We start from the raw sequence: 20,874 nt of genomic DNA on the forward strand, positions 1-20,874 counted from the left end.
CAATCAAAGCTTATATGCCCAGACCAAATTTCATGGCATCAGTATGCATCAATTATCTTCACAACAACTGTATGACTAAATAATTTTTACAATGTTTTTAGGACAACTTTTAAGGACATTTTTAATTTTATTTTCCCAGTTTTTAATGAAAATTGCCCTAAAAGATCTAAATTCAGCCTACCTCCAGCTTTGCTATCACTTTAAAGGATAGATTCACTTTTTTTAAAAAAAATGCGCATTTCCTTGATTCACAGAACATTGTAAATTAACGACGCGTCTAGGTGGGCGTAACCTCGCCAAGCAATGTTTTCTTAAGACTGTGGCAGCAATTGGGGGGGGGGGGATATCCCCCACTCACTATCCAAAAATGGGGAATGGGGGGGGAGGCGGGGGCTGGTACATTTGTAACATGGTTTTGTTTTGCATGCATTGCCCTTCCATGTGGCTATTTCATTTGTTTGTACTGTTGGAATACTCGTGAGGGGACGCACTGGACACCTTTGCTGCCATTGAGCAAAGTGCTGCGCCCCTGTGCCTTTAAGGAGGGGTGGGCTCCCTCCAGACTCACCAGCCTTCTGCCTATCCATTATAATGCATGTGCTACCATAGTGGAGGCTCTCAAAATTTAGAGTTAGGACTACAGTAAATACTGGGGTGCCTTGACGGGGCTCGTTAGCTTACGCATGTATTTGTAAATATGTGCAAACAAAACCCCTGTTTTAATGCTCTAGGACTCTAAACTTCAGAAAGGCAAACTTTCCTAAAATGTGCTCAATAATAGAGAACATAGACTGGGACCCAACCCTAAGATTATTGAACACGGAGGAAAAATGGGAATGCTTTAGGAACATATTAAACAAAAGTATTGTACAGTGCATTCCAATGGGGAATAAATTTAGAAGAGCCAAGGTCAAACCAGGGTGGCTAAACCATAATGTAAAAATGCTTATTAGAGCGAAAAAAATGCCCTTCAAGAAATATAAAATGGAGGGGACATTATCGGCTTTCCACCAATACAAGGAATCCAACATAAAATGTAAAAGCGGAATCAGGACAGCTAAAAATTACTTTGAGAGACACATAGCAGAGGAGAGTAAAAAAAAAACCCTAAGAAATTCTTTAAATACATCAATAGCAAAAAAGCGAGGTCAGAGCACGTTGCACACATAATTGACAATGATGGAAGGATGGTTACAGAGGACACAGAGAAGGCAACTGTGCTAAATCCTTTCTACTCCTCGGTTTTTACACATGAAAAGGAGACATACAGACCAGGGCTGTCTGGTTAGCACAACATCACAAGACTTGCCACAGTGGCTATCAGAGGGCAAAATCAAGGAAAGACTTGATAACATTAACCGGTTGCCGACCACCGCAAGTACATATACTGCGGCGGTCAGCCCCGGCCAAGCAAAGTGACGTACCGGTAGCCTGTCACTTCCTTGTGAGCCAATAGCGGGCGAGCGCGCGCCCACGGAGGCGCGTGCCCACCCAGTCTCGTTCCCTGGGAAGTCCGTGCGTGTGACCGGCGGACCCGATGTCCGCCGGTCACTCGCGATTGTCCGCCCGTGAAGGGAGAAAGGCAGGCGGCTGATGTAAACAAGCTGCCTGTCATTCTCCCCTGTGTAGGAATGCACTGACCCTGGGGTTTTTTCTGCCTCTAAGAGCCTAAAAGCGCCTCTGTGTGCAAGGACACATAGGATAACATAAAGCGGCATTTGCAAAACAAAATGTTGACGTTATGTGCACACGAGGCCTAAATGTTAACTTTACCCAAAACTGGTATATCAGCCGCACATAGCTGTAAGCAAGTTTAATCATACCGTATGTTTGCTTCTTATATTTCTCAGAGGCTTTAGTAGCAAGAAATCCCTGTATTGCAAAAATGTGCAAAAATGTACAATGCTCAAAAAAAATTAAAGGAACACTTTGAAAACACAACAGATCTCAATAGGGAAAAATATGCTGGATATCTATACTGATATGGACTGGGTAAAGTGTTAGGAATGAAAGATTGCCACATTGTTTGATGGAAATTAAAATTATAAACCTACAGGGAGCTGAATTCAAAAGACACTCGAAAAACAAAGTTAAAAAATGATGCAGCAGGCTAGTCAATTTTGCTGAAATTTCATTGCAGCAATGCAAAATGATACTCAGTAGTTTGTATGGCCCCCATGTGCTTGTATGCATGCCTGACAACATCAGGGAATGATCCTAATCAGACGACTGATACTGTCCTGGGGTATTTCCTCCCATTTCTGGACCAAGGTATCGCTGAGCTCCTGAACAGAGTGAAGTGCAACCTGGTGGCATCATATGGACCGAAACATAATGTCCCAGAGGTGGATTTAGGTCAGGCGAGCATGGGGGCCATTCAATGGTATCAATTTCTTCCTCCTCCAGGAACTGGCTGCATACTCTGACCTCTTGAGGCTGGGCATTGTCGTGCACCAGGAGAAACCCAGGACCCACTGCACCAGCTTAGGGTCTGACAATGGGTCCAAGGATTTCATCCTGATACCTAATGGCAGTCAGGGTGCCATTGTCTAGCCTGTAGAGATCTGTGTGTCCCTCCATGGATATGCCTCTCCAGGCCATCACTGACCCACAACCAAGCCGGTCATGCTGAATGATGTTACAGGCAGCATAACGTTCTCTGCGGCTTCTCCAGACCCTTTCACATCTGTCATTTGTGCTCAAAGTTAACCTGCTCTCGTCTGTGAAAAGCACAGGCCACCAGTGGAGAACCTGCCAATTCTGGTGTAACTCGCAAGTGCCAATCGAGCTCCATGGTGCCAGGCAGTGAACACAGGGCCCAATAGAGGACATTAGGCCCTCAGGCCACCCTCATGAAGTCTGTTTCTGATTGCTTGGTCAGAGACATTCATACCAGTGGCCTGCTGGAGGTCATTTTGTAGGGCTCTGGGAGTGCTCATCCTGTTCCTCCTTGCACAAAGAAGAAGATACCAGTCCTGCTAATGGGTTAAGGACCTTTTACAGCCCAGTCCAGCTCTCCTACAGTAACTGCCTGTGTCATGGAATCTGCTTCATGCTCTTGAGACTGTGCTGGGAGACACAGCAAACCTTTTGGCAATGGCACGTATTGATGTGCCGTCCTGGAGGAGTTGGACTGCCTGTGCAACCTCTAAAGGGTCCAGGTATCGCCTCATGCTACCAGTAGTGACACTGACCCTAGCCAAATGCAAAACTAGTGAAAAACAATCAGAAAATATGAGTAGGGAAAAAATTGTCATTGGCCTCCACCTCTAAATTAATTCCCGTTTTGGAGGTTATCTCATTGTTGCCCATCTAGTGCATCTGTTAATTTAATTAACACCAAAGCAGCTGAAACTGAATAACAACCCCCTCTGCCACTTAACTGATGAAATCAATATCCCAGGAGTTTAATTGACTTGATGCTATAATCTGATTAAAACGTGTTCCTTTAATTTTTTGAGCAGTGTATTTTGTGAATTCTGTATAACAGAACAAACAACTGTTAAGTATAGCTGAATAATAAATTCATTATAGCCTTGAAAGAGAGCACAGAGAGGGGGAGTAAAACGACTGTTACCGCTGGAGTCCCTGAGACAGCTAAGATTCAAACTGCTGCCCTTATGGAACTGAAACATCACATTTGTATGTACTGGCCTTTGACATGCCTGAAAGGAAAAGCATCTTTCTTTCTAAAGCAACCTTTGCATTTTTTTAATACAAAACAAACAAAACAAACAAAAAAAAACAAACAAATATTTGCATACATGAGGTTCCACGATTTAGAAAATCAAAAAAAATCTAGTTCTCACCTTTGATAGTGTTTGGGTTTTATTGTCCAGGGACAAGCCAGATATCTTTTCCACACATTGCACGATTCTTGTGCACACTTTGGCTTCATTTTGCGCCATCCATAGAATGTGGTCATCTACAGACATAATGTTACTTGCAATCTCTACTAGAATTCCTCCGAGCTGTTAAGGAGAAGACAGAATTCATTACAATCATTTATTAATAGCAACTAATATTAAGCAGATCTATTTACTAATAGCCATAGGTGTCCACAGCCTATTGCATTAAGGTGTACACCCCAGAGCTCAAACACACATGCTTTTGTTTGTGATAATTATATACAGTATCTCACAAAAGTGAGTACACCTCACATTTTTGTAAATATGTACAGCTTGTATAACAGTGTAAATTTGTTGTCCCCTCAAAATAACTCAACACACAGCCATTAATGGCTAAACTTCTGGCAACAAGAGTGAGTAAACCCCTAAGTGAAAATATCCTAATTGGGCTCAAAGTGTCATTATTTTGTGTGGCCACCATTATTTTCCAGCACTGCCTTAACCCTCCTGGGCATGGAGTTCACCAGAGCTTCACAGGTTGCCACTGGAGTCCTCTTCCACACCTTCATGATGACATCACGGAGCTGGTGGATGTTAGAGACTTTGCGCTCCTCCACCTTCCATTTGAGTATGCCCCACAGATGTTCAACAGGGTTTAGGTCTGGAGACATGCTTGGCCAATCAATCACCTTTACTCTCAGCTTCTTTAGCAAGGCAGTTGTGGTCTTGGAGGTGTGTTTGGGTAGTTATGTTGGAATACTGCCCTGTGGCCCAGTCTCCAAATGGAGGGGATCATGCTCTGCTTCATTATGTCACAGTACATGTTGGCATTCATGGTTCCCTCAATGAACTGGTGCTCCCCAGTGCCGGCAGCACTCATGCAGCCCCAGACCATGACACTCCCACCACCATGCTTGACTGTAGGCAAGACACACTTGTCTTTGTACTCCTCATCAGGTTGCTGCCACACATGCTTGACACCATCTGAACCAAATACGATTATTTGCTTATCTTGGTCTCATCAGACCACAGGACATGGTTCCAGTAATCCATTTCCTTAGTCTGCTTGTCTTTAGCGAACTGTTTGCGGGCTTTCTTGTGCATCATCTTTAGAAGAGGCTTCCTTCTGGGATGACAGCCATGCAGACCAATGTGATGCAGTGTGTGGCATATGGTCTGAGCACTGACAGGCTGACCCCCCACCCCTTCAACCCTGGCAGCAATGCTGGTAGCACTCATATGTCTATTTCCCAAAGACAACCTCTGGATAGGATGTTGAGCCTGTGCACTCAGCCTCTTTGGTTGACCATAGGGAGGCCTGTTCTGAGTGGAACCTGTCCTGTTAAACCGCTGTATGGTCTTGGCCACAGTGCTACAGCTCAGTTTCAGGGTTTAGGCCATCTTTATGTAGAGCAAAACAATTTTTTTTTAGAACTTCCAGTGACCAGTATGAGAGAGTGAGAGCATGAACACCAAATTTAACACACCTGCTCCACATTCACACCTAAGACCTTGTAACACTTACGAGTCACATGACACAGGGGAGGAAAAATGGCTAATTGGGCCCAATTTGGACATTGTCACTTAGGGGTGTACTCACTTTTGTTGCCAGCGGTTTAGGCATTAATGGCTGTGTGTTGAGTTATTTTGAGGGGACAGCAATATTACACTGTTATACAAGCTGTACATTCACTACTTTACATTGTAGAAAAGTGTAATTTCTTCAGTGTTGTCACATGAAAAGATATAATAAAATATTTACAAAAATGCAAAGGGTGTACTCACTTTTGTGAGATACTATATATACGTATAGATACACACACTCATTTTAAAATATATTAAAACCTGAAAGCACATGGAAAATTATTCGTAGGGCAGATGTTGATGACAGTGGAACAGTGGACAGTGTCAGTAGGGAAGTAGACTTTGTCATTAGGGCAGAGGAGGTTGTCAGTAGAGCAGTGGACATAGATTGATTTTCGTAGGGCAGTGGATGGTGTCAGTAGGTTTTTATATTTAAATATATTATTTTGTTTTTTAATTGTTTACAATTGTATTTTTTTTTTTTTACAATATAAATTTTTATTTTGTTGCAAATTTTTAGGAGATGCAGGGCTTTGGTGAAATTTCAGAGTCCTAAACAGACCCCTGATGTTGCACTTTTGAGACAGAGAAAGGAACTTGGGACAGAGATTCCCCAGACCTTTTCTGTGCAGCCTCAATGACACTGGGCAGTGAATGAGTGGGAGGTGCTCTGTGCTGAGCGGTTTCTTGTTCATTCATAAACAGAAGCATAGAAAATATAGTTTGCTCTGCTTCGGCTATGAATGGACACAAAGCGTGGTGCCAATCACTCACTGTGTTCATTTAGAAAGGAAAGGGGCCAGTAAATGGCATATTTATAGGACCATTTCACCACTCTCTTTCCTGAAACATTCCCTGCAGCAGCCAGCAGGGGAGGACGGAACCTGGAAGCACTGTGGGGGGAGCACTAGGCAGTAGTTGGTATCGGCACTTTAATCACCGAGTGATTAGGGTGTGCCCAGGCACCGTCGGCACACCCCATGCGCATGCCTATGCTACTAGCAGTGAAAAAGCAGCTCGTAGATTCAAAACTGAGAGTTTCATGAAAACTATTTAAATGGTAGGAGGTCAAAGGTATATATATATGACTTAAAAGAGATGTATGGGATAAAAAATAAAATAAAACAAATGTTCATACTCTCCTATGTAGATGCAGCATCGCTCCATTGCTGCTGCTGTACTCAGCTTGCTCTACACAAAGAACTGAGCTATCAAAGAGTGCTAATCTATCAGTTCTCAAATCCGCTCTGAGCACAGAATGATGACTGTCAGTCACTGCTCTGTGCTCTGCCTCCCCAGCACTCACTGGGGTAATGGGCTTTGGAGGGGCAGATGATGAGAATAAAGGGATATGTTGAATTTAAACCTCACCACCTTGCACTTGCAACAGGTTGATCACATTTATAAAGTTAAAGCAGACCTTTACTTACACAATGCCTGACTGGCAATTAGCTCAGGCTCTCAGCGTACCTTTTGGGAGCATTGTGCAATAACAAAGATCAAAAGAGAAGTTTCCATGTAAATCGGTAGATGTGCAAAGCAAGTGGGTGATCAGTCCCACAATAATATCAGTCTTGGGTGTACTGACTCTTTATTAAAAAGAATGTCACAATAAATCACATGACTCTGTAAGACTGGCAAGTATGCAGCAATTCTCCTACTGGTCTGTAGAAGACAAATCCTAGTAACTCCTTTTAGCAAAGAACTATTAAAATAAATTTCCGAACTTTACAGGTTAGGATGGATTTATTCAGACTAGTACTGTGGTAGCTATTCATTGTGAAATCTGTGTCACCAATGTGCTGTGGAATAAGACTCTTCTATACTATAATTATATTATTCTTTTAGCTCTGCATATAGCCTACTTTCTGGGACTTTTTTTTTTTTTGCTGAATGGCTCTTACTATTTCCAGCACACTAGCCCTAAGCAATTCTGTGATGCACTTCCATTAGAATTTGCATTCAGAAAGCATCATTATGTTAGAAATACAGACATTTTAATAAATGCATGAAGCTTTTATTCATGCCTAATAAAATAGTAGGGAATTGTATTTGAAATGGAGATGTCCTCTCCAGACAGTTATTTGAAATAAGGGAATATTTCAGGGAAACTAGTGGAAAGGAATAATTTTAATTGCAATATAATCTGTATCTGTGAGCTATTGGAATTATTGCTGGTAAAGGTGAAAGCTGCAAACCTCATTGTCCCAGAGAGAAGACTGGAGGCTTTGGTGAATTGGTGTTTCTCTTGAGGTCTCAAAGATCCAACAATTTTGGGCGGCATCCAGTCTGCCTCACCCATGGCCATTGAGAGTTGCTGGTCTACCCCCAAAGTTCACAGGATCCAGGGCCTGTATGATTTTCCAACCCAGCTGTACTCTCCTGTACGAGGATGGTGGCTGGGGACCGAACCCTTCTGTACCCCTGACTGAGCTTGCTTAGCCCCCTCACTCCCAGAGATAATCACCCACTAAGCCCTGCACCTGCTTGTGGAGAGGTGCAGCATGGTGTGGCAGCAGTAAACACTCAAGAGTCCAAAAAACAAAATTGTATTGATGAAAAAGGTCAGCAGTTTACAACAAGCCCGGCAGGAAGGCACCCAACTGGGAACGCTCACACAATGCAGCAGCAATGTATAGCAGAACAGGTCTTTTTGCGCTGACAGTGTCTGTCTTGAGGGGCAGAGTGCGGCCTGGCCGCTTGTACACAAATGGGGAGATGTCCATGAAGGATGGCATGTCCCCATGCTTTTCCATACTCTCCTGGAACCTCTCCCTGCTGCTAGCCAGTGTCCCTGTCCGAAGGGTGACCTGTCCCTACACTACCCACACGCAAAATGTGCACCAAGTCTGGGAGCCAGGGTCTTAAATAGACAACCCAAGATGGCCACTAAGTCACATCTAATCAGACAGCTTCCCCAGAGACTAAGGAAACCATACAGGGACCAATTTCCTCTCAACTTCCTCTCCCTCTACAGTGCTACTGTGGTGGAGAAAGTAGACTGCACCTGCCTACATGCTTCCAGGACTCTGCAGCCAGGTCTGCATAGATAACACTCTTTCTGCTACACTTCCCAGGTATTGACTGTAGATGCACTTCTTATGCACATATGCACATGGAGGCCAGATTTTAACAAAATAACTTTCAATATTTTAAAGCTTCAGTCAGCAATACTGTCAGTTCATGAATGTTATCCAGTAAATGGTACAAATTATTACAATTCCTGGTTAATAGATCAGACAGTTAATGGGGGATCTGCATGTGGGAGGCATTGGTACCTTTGTAGTGATCAAATAAGTTGACTCTGCTTAGGCCCTCTGACCATCCATGGCTGTCCTGCATTCCTCTTCTCCTAATGAGTATCCCCATACCAGACTGTCCACTGTGGGGAACACTGTCCACTTTGGGGAATAAGGATGAAGCAAACCAGCAACCCTTCCTTCTCCTTAGGCCATCCAGCCAGCCCAGAGCCCCCCAGCCCTCACTCTACCGACCTTTCATAGGGATTTCCACAATACTCACCAGAGGTAGGAAGAGCAGCCCCTAAAGAGGAACTAAGCCAACTCTATCGCCTACAGAATGATAATAAAAAACTTTGGCTTTAAAGTTTTAGTTTACCCACAACAGTAACATCAGTCTGTATATGCAGTAAAGCATGTTTATTATACTCACTGTGGATCCTAAGGAGCTAATCCCCCTGTTCCACAGTGAGTATAACTCACAGTGAGTGTAAAAAGGCTGTTTGATCCTGTCTTCTCTGATCCTCTACTTCATTTACTGTCCCCAATCCATCTGTTTATAGTACAGAGACCTAGGAAGTACTCTGCACATGCTCAGTTTGGTGTGTGTATTGCTAGGGAGTATTTTTTTTTTTTGGGGGGGGTGCATGTGATCAGCACTGTCCAGACAGAAATTAAGGGGTCATGCTGCCTCATAGGACAGTCAGAGGAGAATAAAAGCTCCACTACAAGCTTTAACCAGTGCTCGGCCAGACACTGATAGAAGTCACAAGACTACTATATACTGCTGATGAGAAAAGGTATTTAGCTGTTTATATTTACTAAGTTAATTGCATTTGCATGTTCTATGTATTGTGGGAGACCAGATACAGGCCGTGCCCAGGTTACAAACAAGATAGGGTCTGTAGGTTTGTTCTTAAAGCGGAGTTCCACCCTGGAATTTTTTATTTTTTTAAAAATACCCCCGGGACAGTCAGGGCTAGTGCATTCCACAATGGCTAGCCCCTGATCTGTCCCGGGTTGCACTTACCTGTTAGGACAAATACTTACCTTGAAAACGTCTTGTCCAGCGCTGCCATCTCAGATGTGGGCAGCTTGAAGCCAGCGAGATCCTCTTCGGGGTCCTCTTCTGCCTTCTTCGGTCCCACGATGCCCTGCGCCGGCCCCGACGTCACTTCCGGGTCGCGCGCGTCATCCCTCCACAGCTTCTGGGCATGCCCAGAAGCTGTTTAGAAGGGGATGACGCGCGCGCCCCGGAACTGACGTCGGGGCTGGTGCAGGCGCAATGATTCCTGGGAGCTATGACGTTCAGCTCCCAGGAATCATTGCAGAGCCAGGAAGTGACGACGGGCCACGGCCGAGGAAGGAGGAAGAAGGAAGTAAGGTAAGTATATTTTCTTCGCTACGAGGTAAGTAAAAAAAAAAATGCGATTATCCATTTCTTTTTCAGGTGACCCGGAGCGAGAAGATGGAGGTAAGTATAAAATGAGGGTGGAACTCCACTTTAAGTTGAATTTGTTTGTAAGTCGGAGCAGGTCCATTTTTTAAGTGTACGAGCCAAAAAAATAATTTTTACTTTTTTTGGATAGCATAGGGAAGGGTTAACACCACTGTAACATTTGTTTTTCAGTCTGTACCACTGTTCAGAAGATGTCACCTCACTTTCTGCCCCTATGGCAATTGGATTTAGAACATTTTGGGTTGTTGAGGAAGCAAGGATTGGTGATAAAGCTTCAGTGGAGACACCTTTTTCCATGATAACTCTTACAGGAGTGAATTTCCCTTCCTACAGTGTAGATTTCCTTTCTTTTCCTGTTGCCTCTCTTCATTTGTAAGTAGAAGTCGTTTATAAGTTGGACGTTTGTAACCCGGGGACCGCCTGTAAAGTGAATGCAGGGTCCTGGATTTAGTAACACTTTAAATATTCAGGAATGATCAGTGAAAGTATAAGGACCCATAAGCCCCCTGAGAAACCTCATGGAAAAGCTAGACCAGAGCTGGGGGATTTGCATCATCAAAGAGAAAAAAAATCCTTGAAGAGCAATTTTAGAGAACAAGAAAAACAGTGAACATTTACTACCTGTCAACACTGCAACTCTGCCTAAAAGTACAAAGAGCAAAAAAAAAAAAAGTTTCCAAAATCCAAGTTCCAATTCATTCACTAGAGCTAGATTTTAGTCAGCACCTCATGTGTTGCAAGTGGATCTGATTTGTGAATCCTTCTCTCTGCTTGAACTATCACAAGTTTGACTGATTAGCTTTTCTTAGTATTGATACTTTAAGATATCAAGCTGCCCGTGAGATACAACATTGAGCCAACATTGGCTGAGTTTTGAAATACCTCTCCTGTACTGCAAAGAGTTAAACAAGTTGGTTTTCTAGATAACTAATTGCATAGTTGCCAACATTTGAAAAAAAATTCCAGGGACACTTTGCAGCACAGCTATCAATTACTTACCACACCCACTTCCCTGAAGCTCCGCCCACTCCGCATAATTAATCTCCGCCTATTTATCAGATTATAGGGTCTACTTCATAAAGAGAGAATTAGAGGAAATTGAAAAGGGAATTGAAAACTTGAGGCCAAAGTAGCAGAGTTGGAATAATTCTCCCATTCAGCTGCACTATTTCTGCCTAAAGTTTAAAATTCTCATCACAATTCCCTGCAATTCTAAAGTGTGAAATGTGCTCAGGTGTGACCATAGACAAAATGTAATATGTAAATATAAATAAAGTGCAAGGTGTAAATAAGTATGATTATACTATCTGGTATAATTAGTTTTTATTGTACTTATTTACACCTTGCACTTTATTTATATTTACATATTACATTTTTTGTATGGTCACACCTGAGCACATTTCACACTTTATTCACCTGTCTTTGAATTCAGCCCTCTGTAGGGTGATCATTTTCATTTACATAAAACAATGTGGCCTCCTTTCCTTCCTAACACATTACCCAGTCCATACCAGAATAGATCCTAACACATTACCCAGTCCATACCATCCTCACACATTACCCAGTCCATACCAGTATAGATCCTAACACATTACCCAGTCCATACCAGTATAGATCCTAACACATTACCCAGTCCATATCATCCTAACACATTACCCAGTCCATACCAGTATAGATATCCAGCATGAGATTTTTCCCATTGAGGATTGAGGTCTGTTTTCATTTTTTTGAGCAATATATATATATATATATATATATATATATATATATATATATATATATATATATATATATATATATATATATATGCACACACATACACATACATGGATATGTACACACATTTATCTAGAGCTAGAAAACTATATATATATATATATATATATATATATATGTATCAATTAACAGGTGTATAAATTATATCTATAAAAAAGCATTGATAGTAGTAATTAATGGAGTGTGAGGCCTCCAGCTTGTCGGAAGGTGCTCTGCCTCCCCCTGCTGGCGGATTTTGGAAAGTGCACCATGCTGACACGCTGCCTTCGGTGACACGTTAAATTTGCGAAAGGCGGGAAGAGTGAGTGGGCACAGAGAGAGAGACAACCTGCTGCCAGAACTACAACTCCTAGATGGGGTGAGAGCGACACTGTGTGGCACAAAATAAAAAAATTTAATTATTTACAATGTCCCTGATTAACAGGGACACTGTAAAATACCCGGGACAGGCTCCTATTTGCCGGGATTGTCCCGGGAAAAACGGGACAGTTGGCAGGTATGTAATTGGCCAACAAACAGGGATAGAGTAAACTGGTGCTCTACAGTTGTACCTGAATGAATGTGCTCCATGCATGTCAAGACTAAGTTTTCAATTCTGAATAGAGTGCATCTTTAAAATGCTGTAATTCTAGAATGTAGGGAAGAGTTAGCCTATAAAAAGAATTGTTTCATGCCCGAGAAAGAGCTGGTGAAAGCTCGAAATGTCACACTGTGCAGAAGGAGCAAGTCTTTTTACTTTTCATTTAAACATGATCGAAATATCTAAATTATCTAACTACTTTTACAAGACCCGTATGTGAACTGACATTTACTTTTAATGATTAGGACATAACTTTGATTATCTGCAGTTTCAAAACCTACAGACTCCCTCAGAAGCTGTATTCTTTTCCTATTAATATAAATTCCTGCATCAAAAAAGTAGTTATGACTTTTCTGAATGCCCACATCCAGCTAGAGTATACTGTAACTTTGTAAAACTGACGGTAAATACTATGTAGCTGAAGGAGGAGACATTTCATTTTATTATTTTCTCCCTCTACTGCCATGCTGCACCATTCTCCTCCAGCCAGGAGGGGGGATAGCTAAAAAAAGGAAGCCCATAGACTTCTATGCAGAGCGCTGAGCACCCTGGGAGTTGTAGTTTGAAACAGCAGCCACAATGGGATGAATAGACTCATTACATTACAGATCCTAAAATGCACTGGGCAGTAGGAGCAGAGAGATGATTTTTATTAAACTACCCAGGAGAGTTCTTCCTGTGGGCACTGAGGGAGTTAGAGAGAGAGCACCTCTGTCTGGATATTTGCCTGCCAGCAGGAGACTATACCAGTGGAGATTCGAGCCTAGTTCTTCATCTTCATCACAGTGATTATCTCTGCCTGATATTCTGGAGTAAAATTTGGAGTGATACTTATCCGATTGGCAAATCCTAGAACAGATTTTACTCAAAAGTGCTGGCCAGTGGCCAGGGAGTTATTCAACCACTGACTTCGATTTAAAATACTTCTTGTAGTGGAGGGTTGTACTTACCAGCTCTTTAATGATCATTTGACCAGCTCTTAGTTGCAGTGAAGAATCAATGCAGTGAAGAATCACAAAGTATTATTTGAAGACATACTGTGGTGTTATAGTCTGTGGTATTTTGGCAGAAAATTTCAATTTCGTTTTAGTTATAGTCTTTTGACTAAAATGCCACTTTAGTTTTAGTCCCATTTTAGTCATCTGCAATTGTTTTAGTTTGATTCGTATTTAGTCGACTAAATCTGCAGTACATTTTAGTCGACTAAAATGACCTACATTTTAGTTGACTAAAATCAAATGGGTTTAGTTAAATTGTAATGCATTATTTAAGCATTTCTCTAGAATTTCCAAACGTATTATATACTCCTGGAGTAAAATATTCTAATATGTTAATATTTTATGGTATTAGAGTTTGAACAAACTCACAGATACATATTTAGACTCTCTGGATTGTCTGAAGAGGCCTGTAGTGCTGCACAGTGCTTTGGACGGTGATCTGAGGAGGCCTGTAATGCACACAGTGCTCTGGATGGTGGTCTGAGAGGGCTGTAATGCTGCACAGTGCTCTGGACAGTGGTCTCAGGAAGCCTGTAATGCACAGTGCTCTGGACAGTAGTATGAGAGGCCTGTAATGCTGCACAGTGCTCTGGAAGATGGTCTGAAAGGAGGTCTGTAATGCTACACAGTGCTTGGATGGTGGTCTGAGGGGAGGCCTGTAATGCACATTGTTCTGGGATGGTGATCTGAGGGGCCTGTAATGTTGCACAGTGCTCTGAATGGTGGTCTGAAGGGAGGCCTGTAATGCACAGTGCTCTGAATACCAGGGGTAAGAGGAGGCCTGTAATGAACACAGTTCTCTGGATGGTGGTCTGAGGGGAGGCCTGTAATGTACACACTCACAGTGCTCTGCTCTGGTAGGTCGTGAGTCAAGACTCTTATAGGGAGGCCTGTAATGCACAGTGCTGCTCTGGACTGCTAAGTATGGAGCTCTGTGGAAACTGGAATTTCAAGAGGGTAAGAGGGTAAGAGGGTAACGCCCCCCCCCCCCCCCCGCTCACATTTTCATTTTGTTTTGTTTTCGTTCGGTAACAAAAAAGGAATTTATTTTTGTCATAGTTTTCATCAGTGGATGTAAACGTGGTTTACTTTTCGTTTAGTTTTCAACACTGTAAAAATGCAGCTGACGAAAATTTTGATGAAAAGATTTTCGTTGACGAAATTAACACTGGTTATGGTATTGTGTGGTCTAAGCAAATATGAATTTCATTATGTGGAAGTCTGCTGGTTGCCATAGTACATGGAAGAAAAACTTGAGCTGGTAGTTATAAAAAAAAACCCAGATTGCTGCAGACTTAATGGAATAAAAAATGTATAACATTTTTGTATAGTTAATTGCAGTTTGCAGGCACGTACATATTACATTTAGAGAAACTACTAATACAAAGATTCACAGCTGCAGTTACTGTGCTATTCTTGAGAAAGGAGTCCAGGTTTGCCAATTACCAGCATCTTACTAATTAAATGCACTTATAGATACTTCAACAATCACAAATCTGAATTGATTTTAGGTCTGTGAAATATTGCTATTTAATGACTTACTTACCTTGAAGTAAGCAGAAATGGGCAATATTGTTCACCTTTTTTTCTAAAATCCAGCTTCACTGTGTACCAATATACCATGAATGTACAGTACCTCTGTCTCAAAAAAGAAAAAGCTTTATACTAGGCAGACCTCACCTCACCAACCCAACTTCAGCCTCCTGTAGAAAACTCCTCCATTACTTCCTGCTATTTGTCCTAGTATTTGGGACAGATAAACTGTTAGGAAGTAGTACAGCAGCTGACCTCAAAAATACACACCCTGCATCTGCCCTCCCCCTCTAGAAGATTGCTTGGGCCTCCCTGTGTATTCACTTTAACTCATTAACAGTAAGCCCCATTCCTACTGAATACACAGCCAGAGTGTTTCTTTGCTGAGGTATTATTTTGTACCTTCATCTTGCATAGATGGTTCCTTTGGCAGAGTGTGCAGGAGCTGAGCAATCACATAACAGTCTATGTGGAGCAGAGCTGTAGCATTGGAAACAGAAGAAAAGTGGTCCTGGAAATCTGAATCCTGGGAATCACCATACACTATACAATCCGATTGTATAATCTGCTTTAGATCTACCATCAACGCCCCAGCATAGGGAATATACTTCAAATAGCTGTTGATTTTTTTAGGGGTAGGTACCCTCTTCCTCAGAGCCAACTACATAGCTGATGGTAGATCTAAAAGAGATTGTACAATCAGATTGTTCTGTGTATGTCCACCTTAAAGAAAGAAATAGGAAAGTGGGTGGAAATAAAAAATAGGTGGTAGCATATTAATGAGGGAGGTGTATTACATAGTGGTTAACGCACCCTATTCTGTGATGCAGTAAGGCAGGCAGTGAATGGAGGGATTTGAAGTATCCCGCATGGTTACATGACGATATAGGAAGTCAGGGCTCAGAAAGCATTTTCTTAAATGTTGAGCTGAGAAGATTCAAAGTTGCCATGGACTAGGTGAGAGATGGCATGGGCAGAAAAGACATAATAAAGGCTTCCCGTTAACTTAGCCTTTAAAAACAGAGGAAAGTTGATATGTTAGAGAATCAACGGAAGGAAATACACTGCTCAAAAAAATTAAAGGAACACTTTGAAAACAAATCAGATCTCAATGGGGAAAAATATCATGCTTGATATCTATACGGATCTGGACTGGGTAATGTGTTAGGAACAAAAAGGATACCACATTGTTTTATGGAAATAAAAATTATCAATCTAAAGAGGGCTGAATTCAAAGACACCCCAAAAATCAAAGTGAAAAAATGATGCAGTAGGCTAGTCCATTTTGCTGAAATTTCACTGCAGCAACCCATAATGGTACTCACTAGTGTGTATGGCCCCCACGTGCTTGTATGCATGCCTGACAATGTTGGGGCATGCTCCAGATGATGTCCTGGGGTATTTCCTCCCAGATCTGGACCAGGGCATCTCTAAACTTCTGAACAGACTAAGGTGCAACCTGGCAGCGTCGGATGGACCAAAGCATAATATCCCAGAGGTGTTTTATTGGATTTAGGTCAGTCGAGCATGGGGGCCATTCAATGGTATCAATTCCTTCATCCTCCAGGAACTGGCTACATACCCTCAACACATGAGGTCGGCATTGTCATGCACCAGGAGGAACCCAGAACCCACAAAGTAGGGTCTGACAATGGGTCCAAAGATGTCATCCCAATACCTAATGACATTGTCTAGTCTGTAGAGGTCTCTGTGTCGCTCCATGGATATGCTTGACCCACCACAAAACGGGTCATGCTGAACGAGGTTTTAGGCAGCATAACATTCTCCAAGGCCTCTCCGGACCCTTGCACATCCATCACATGTCCTCAGGGTGAACCTGCTCTCATCTATGAAAAGCACAGGGCACCAGTGGCAGACTTGACAATTCTGGTGTTCAATGACAAATATTCCTTTATTTTGTTTTGAGCAGTGTAGTTAGTACTGAAAATACAGAGGTTTTGCTAAGGAACGCATTAGTAAGTATATGATATTTTACCAGATACATTTTTGTTTCTCCAGCTGTTAAACAACTCCCAGCATGCACTGCCCATGCTTGCTATAAGCAAATATTCAGAATGTTTCCCTGCTGTTTGGTAACTCCCATACATGCACCCGTACATTTTGATTTAATTTCATCTTACAACTGAAAGTGATTTAAAGTAGTAGGCAGTTTGAGAATCAACACTGCATTATTGATGATTCTGGGTTTTAACTTATCAGTTCAGCTTGTTTGACCCAAAATGTTAATACATATGAAAAACTGGATTTGAAGAGAAAAAACATATTTTGAGTATTATGTTATGACAGTGTTAAAGTTTTATGTTATAAAAGCATATCAACGTACAAAACAGCTTCTTTAAACAATCCATTAAAAAAATTCCTGATGATTGACTGCTTCTGCCAGAAAAACCAGTGAAGGTACTCCTTCCCTATCAATCAGACCATTCAGGGCTTGGAGGGGGCACGTAAGCTTAGGACATACCAGGCTGACTGCAGGACTGGTGGCATGACGATCAGTAGGTCACAAGGCAAGGTGCAAGAATGCAATGTGACCACACTAATAGAATTTTGTGGTTAGCATGGTCAAGCACAAGAACACTGAAATAAATATGTATGTACATTATATTCTGTGCATTATACTAGATATCAGGCAGATATGAAACTTTGCTGTAAAGCCTATTCTTCTGTGTTAACTGCCATGTTAGACAAAAAAGGCATTACCTTCCTGGCGGTCTGATTATGTCAGAATTTCCGTGCTTTCTGTTTTGCATGGAAATATGTTGTTTTATATGTTAGGCCTGTAATTCTTAGGAATAACCCACTTAAATCTGTCCAAACAAGAGTCTAGTAGACATCCCGGGTATCATAAAGTTTGAAACACAAAATCATAAATTATAATGTAATAATAATAATACATTTCATCAAATTCTTCATTGTTTTCGAAGTGGAGATATTTCATTATGAGCGAGAATCTGTACCCGGGGGCGCTGCCTGATCCGTATCGCAGTCAATAGAGCACCAAGTCAGCACATCGCTGTGCACAGTCGCAGAATCGTCGCTGTTGTCACTTTTAGTACCGGATGACGAATTTTCCCATGAATCGTTATCGCTCAGTTCTTCAAATAATAACAATACACCGTTGCTGTTTTCCTGTTTGTCCAAAAGTGTTTTTGAGCTAAAAGAACGCTTTTTTGGACGCCATGGACGTTATCAATTTTCCAGGCACAAAGTACCGCAAAAAGTACAGGCAGGGCACTGGAAAAGCATCTAGGTGAAATGGCATGATGCAAAGTTGTAATTCTAACAGATTACACTGTATCATGTAATTTTTTTTTCTAATCTCCCGCCAGTTCCACCCCCCCTGCGACGCGGCACTCGCAGGGAAGGGAACCAGAAGAAGGTGCCGGCATCGGCCGAGCACACAGTGAGAGGAAAGCGGGAGGAAGGCTGCAGGAAGGCTGGGGAGGATGGCGGGGGATCGCAGGGGAAGGGGAGTATCATTCAGGAGCTCAGTAGCGGTAATCTATCCTACCTTTTGACCCTATACAGGTTTTTTGCTGTGACCCCCCACGTTTTTTTTGCAAGTTTGCACAAGTTCTGCACAGTTTGGAGTTTTTATCACAGTGTTTTATATGGACTTTTTATCGGATGTTTTAACATGAAGATTGTGGTTTTAATGTGTTCGAGTGAATTGCAAAATAAAGGTCGTTACCTTTTTACACTATGAGGAGCATCTTTCTTCTTTTATCCCGAGTGTATACCGGCACATTACGGAATCTGCTCATCCGATAAGAGGAATAACACACAAGCGCATTTAGATTCTTTTTGGCGTACGCCATAAGAATCCACTACGTCTGGTAAGTGAGCTACCTTACCTTTGGGCACAGAGTGGTGAGACAGAGGGTCACTGAAGCCATCACCAATTGTATATTGCACAAAGAGAGACTTTATTCAGCACTATTGCACCTTTGTCACGCTTTTATGGACTGTCACTAATTTTTATTATCATCATATCATCATATTTTAATCACATATGTTTTTTCTATGCACTTCTATGTATTTGAGCTTTTTGGAGTGATCCACACTCATTTTTGATTCATTGATTGAGTAATAATTTGCATTTGTTCACTGATATTGGATTAGGGTAGCGCAGTATTTTTTCACTCTACATGTTATAGATCACTATACCGTTATAGATCACTATACCCTATAGTGCACCTGATTACTTTGCTGCTTCCCAGATTTCACTATTTTGCACCTAGGCGCTAGTATACACCAGTTTTTTTCAATGGAATTTATGATTCCCACTTTGCCACATCTAACCTAAATATCTTCTATTCTGATGGTTTGTCTCCATATCTCATAAAGTGTCAATGTGAACAGAACCTTTTAAAAACAAATTACTTTATGAAAATGTTGCAGTTTATGTATGAAGGGACCCTTAAAGCTGAACTCCAACTTTCTTTTCACTAGAACGGAATAGAATGATCAGTCCCATCATAGTTTATACCTCTGTACCATGTTGCTCTGTTGTCGGCAGATCCTGTGATTTTGTGGGTTTAGCTGAGATGAGGCTTTGTACCATGTGACAGTCTGTATAGTCTGGATGTAGACTGAGGGCCTTCCATCCACTTCCTGTTCAATCTCTAGCCTAAAACACTCCCCACTGTAGTCTTTGAGAGTCTGCAAATGAGGTAACTTCCTTCACAGCTCTGATGGTGGGTGGGATGGAATCATTGCCCAGATTGATCATCATGTATATACAGTTTGCCGGTCTTAGCGGCAGCCATGGTCAACGTGGCTCCACTGGAATAGTGTTGTGCTTACGAAGTGTCACTCACTGTGCATTGACGTGCAGTGTGCAGGCCTCGCAAACAGTCTGGGCAGCGCTGTCTGAATTGGTTGACGCCGCCGCCCACCAGACCCCGCCAATCCCTACCGTGAATACAATTGCGGCCTGACTGGCACTAGTGTTCCAGGGCAGGTGCTGTGCCAGCCTATGAGGTGCTAAGCGTGGGCTCTGTATGCCGCCCGCCTCAACCTGACGTCATTCCCTCCTCCACTCCCACCCACAATAGAGCAAGCTGTGCTGCTGCTGGACAGGATTGAATGAAATACAAATTTAATTCAATTCAGCCCAGTTACATATGCAGACCAATGTGAACAGGGAGAGTCCCACCCCTCAGAAAAGCCCCCCCCAGAGCCCTGCTCTCTATGATCTGATTCATATGATATGAAAAAAACACCTTCAAAATAACCTCCCATAGCCCTTCCTCTGTAGTCTGGCAGTAAGCCATTACTATTTGGCATGCTGCAAGACAGGAATGACACATTTACACCTGTTTTACAGACTGAAAAGTGATCTGCATTCGGACCCACACACATCAACTCCCAGAACTGCTGCAAGGTACTCCCATAGCTAGAGATGTATAGAACTGTTCGCCGGCGAACAGTTCCCGGCGAACTTAGCATGTTCGCGTTCGCCGCTGCCGGCGAACATATGCGATGTTCGGTCCGCCCCCCATAAGACATCATTGAGGCAAACTTTGACCCTGAACTTTACAGTCAGCAGACACATTTCCAGCCAATCAGCATACCTCCCTCCCACACCCTCCCACCTCCTATAAATAAGCAAGGGCAGCATCCATCTTAGATCATTCTGAAGCAGTGTGTGTAGTGAGAGTAGGGAGAGAGCTGCTGCTGCTGCTGCTGCTGCTGTTAAGCTAGGGACAGTTAGTCAGTGTTCCTGGTCTTGCAGTGTTCTTGGTCCACTACTGCTGTAATATCAGCACCCCAAAAAGCCCTTCTAAGGGCTGGTATTTGTGTTTTTTATATATATATATATATATATATATAT

General features: G+C 42.3%; 1 protein-coding gene across 1 annotated transcript in view; it reads right to left on the bottom strand.

The window, feature by feature from the left end:
- The window catches only part of ADGRA1 (adhesion G protein-coupled receptor A1), a 1,278,841-nt gene that overhangs the window by 854,920 nt on the left and 403,047 nt on the right, over positions 1-20,874 (bottom strand). Inside the window, exon 11 of the mRNA XM_082267510.1 lies at positions 3,810-3,971. Coding sequence (XP_082123636.1) covers positions 3,810-3,971 — 162 coding nt within the window. The remainder of the gene's footprint in view (positions 1-3,809; positions 3,972-20,874) is intronic.

This window comes from Pelophylax lessonae (assembly GCF_965119305.1).
Source record: "Pelophylax lessonae genome assembly, chromosome: 9".
Lineage (NCBI taxonomy): Eukaryota > Metazoa > Chordata > Amphibia > Anura > Ranidae > Pelophylax > Pelophylax lessonae.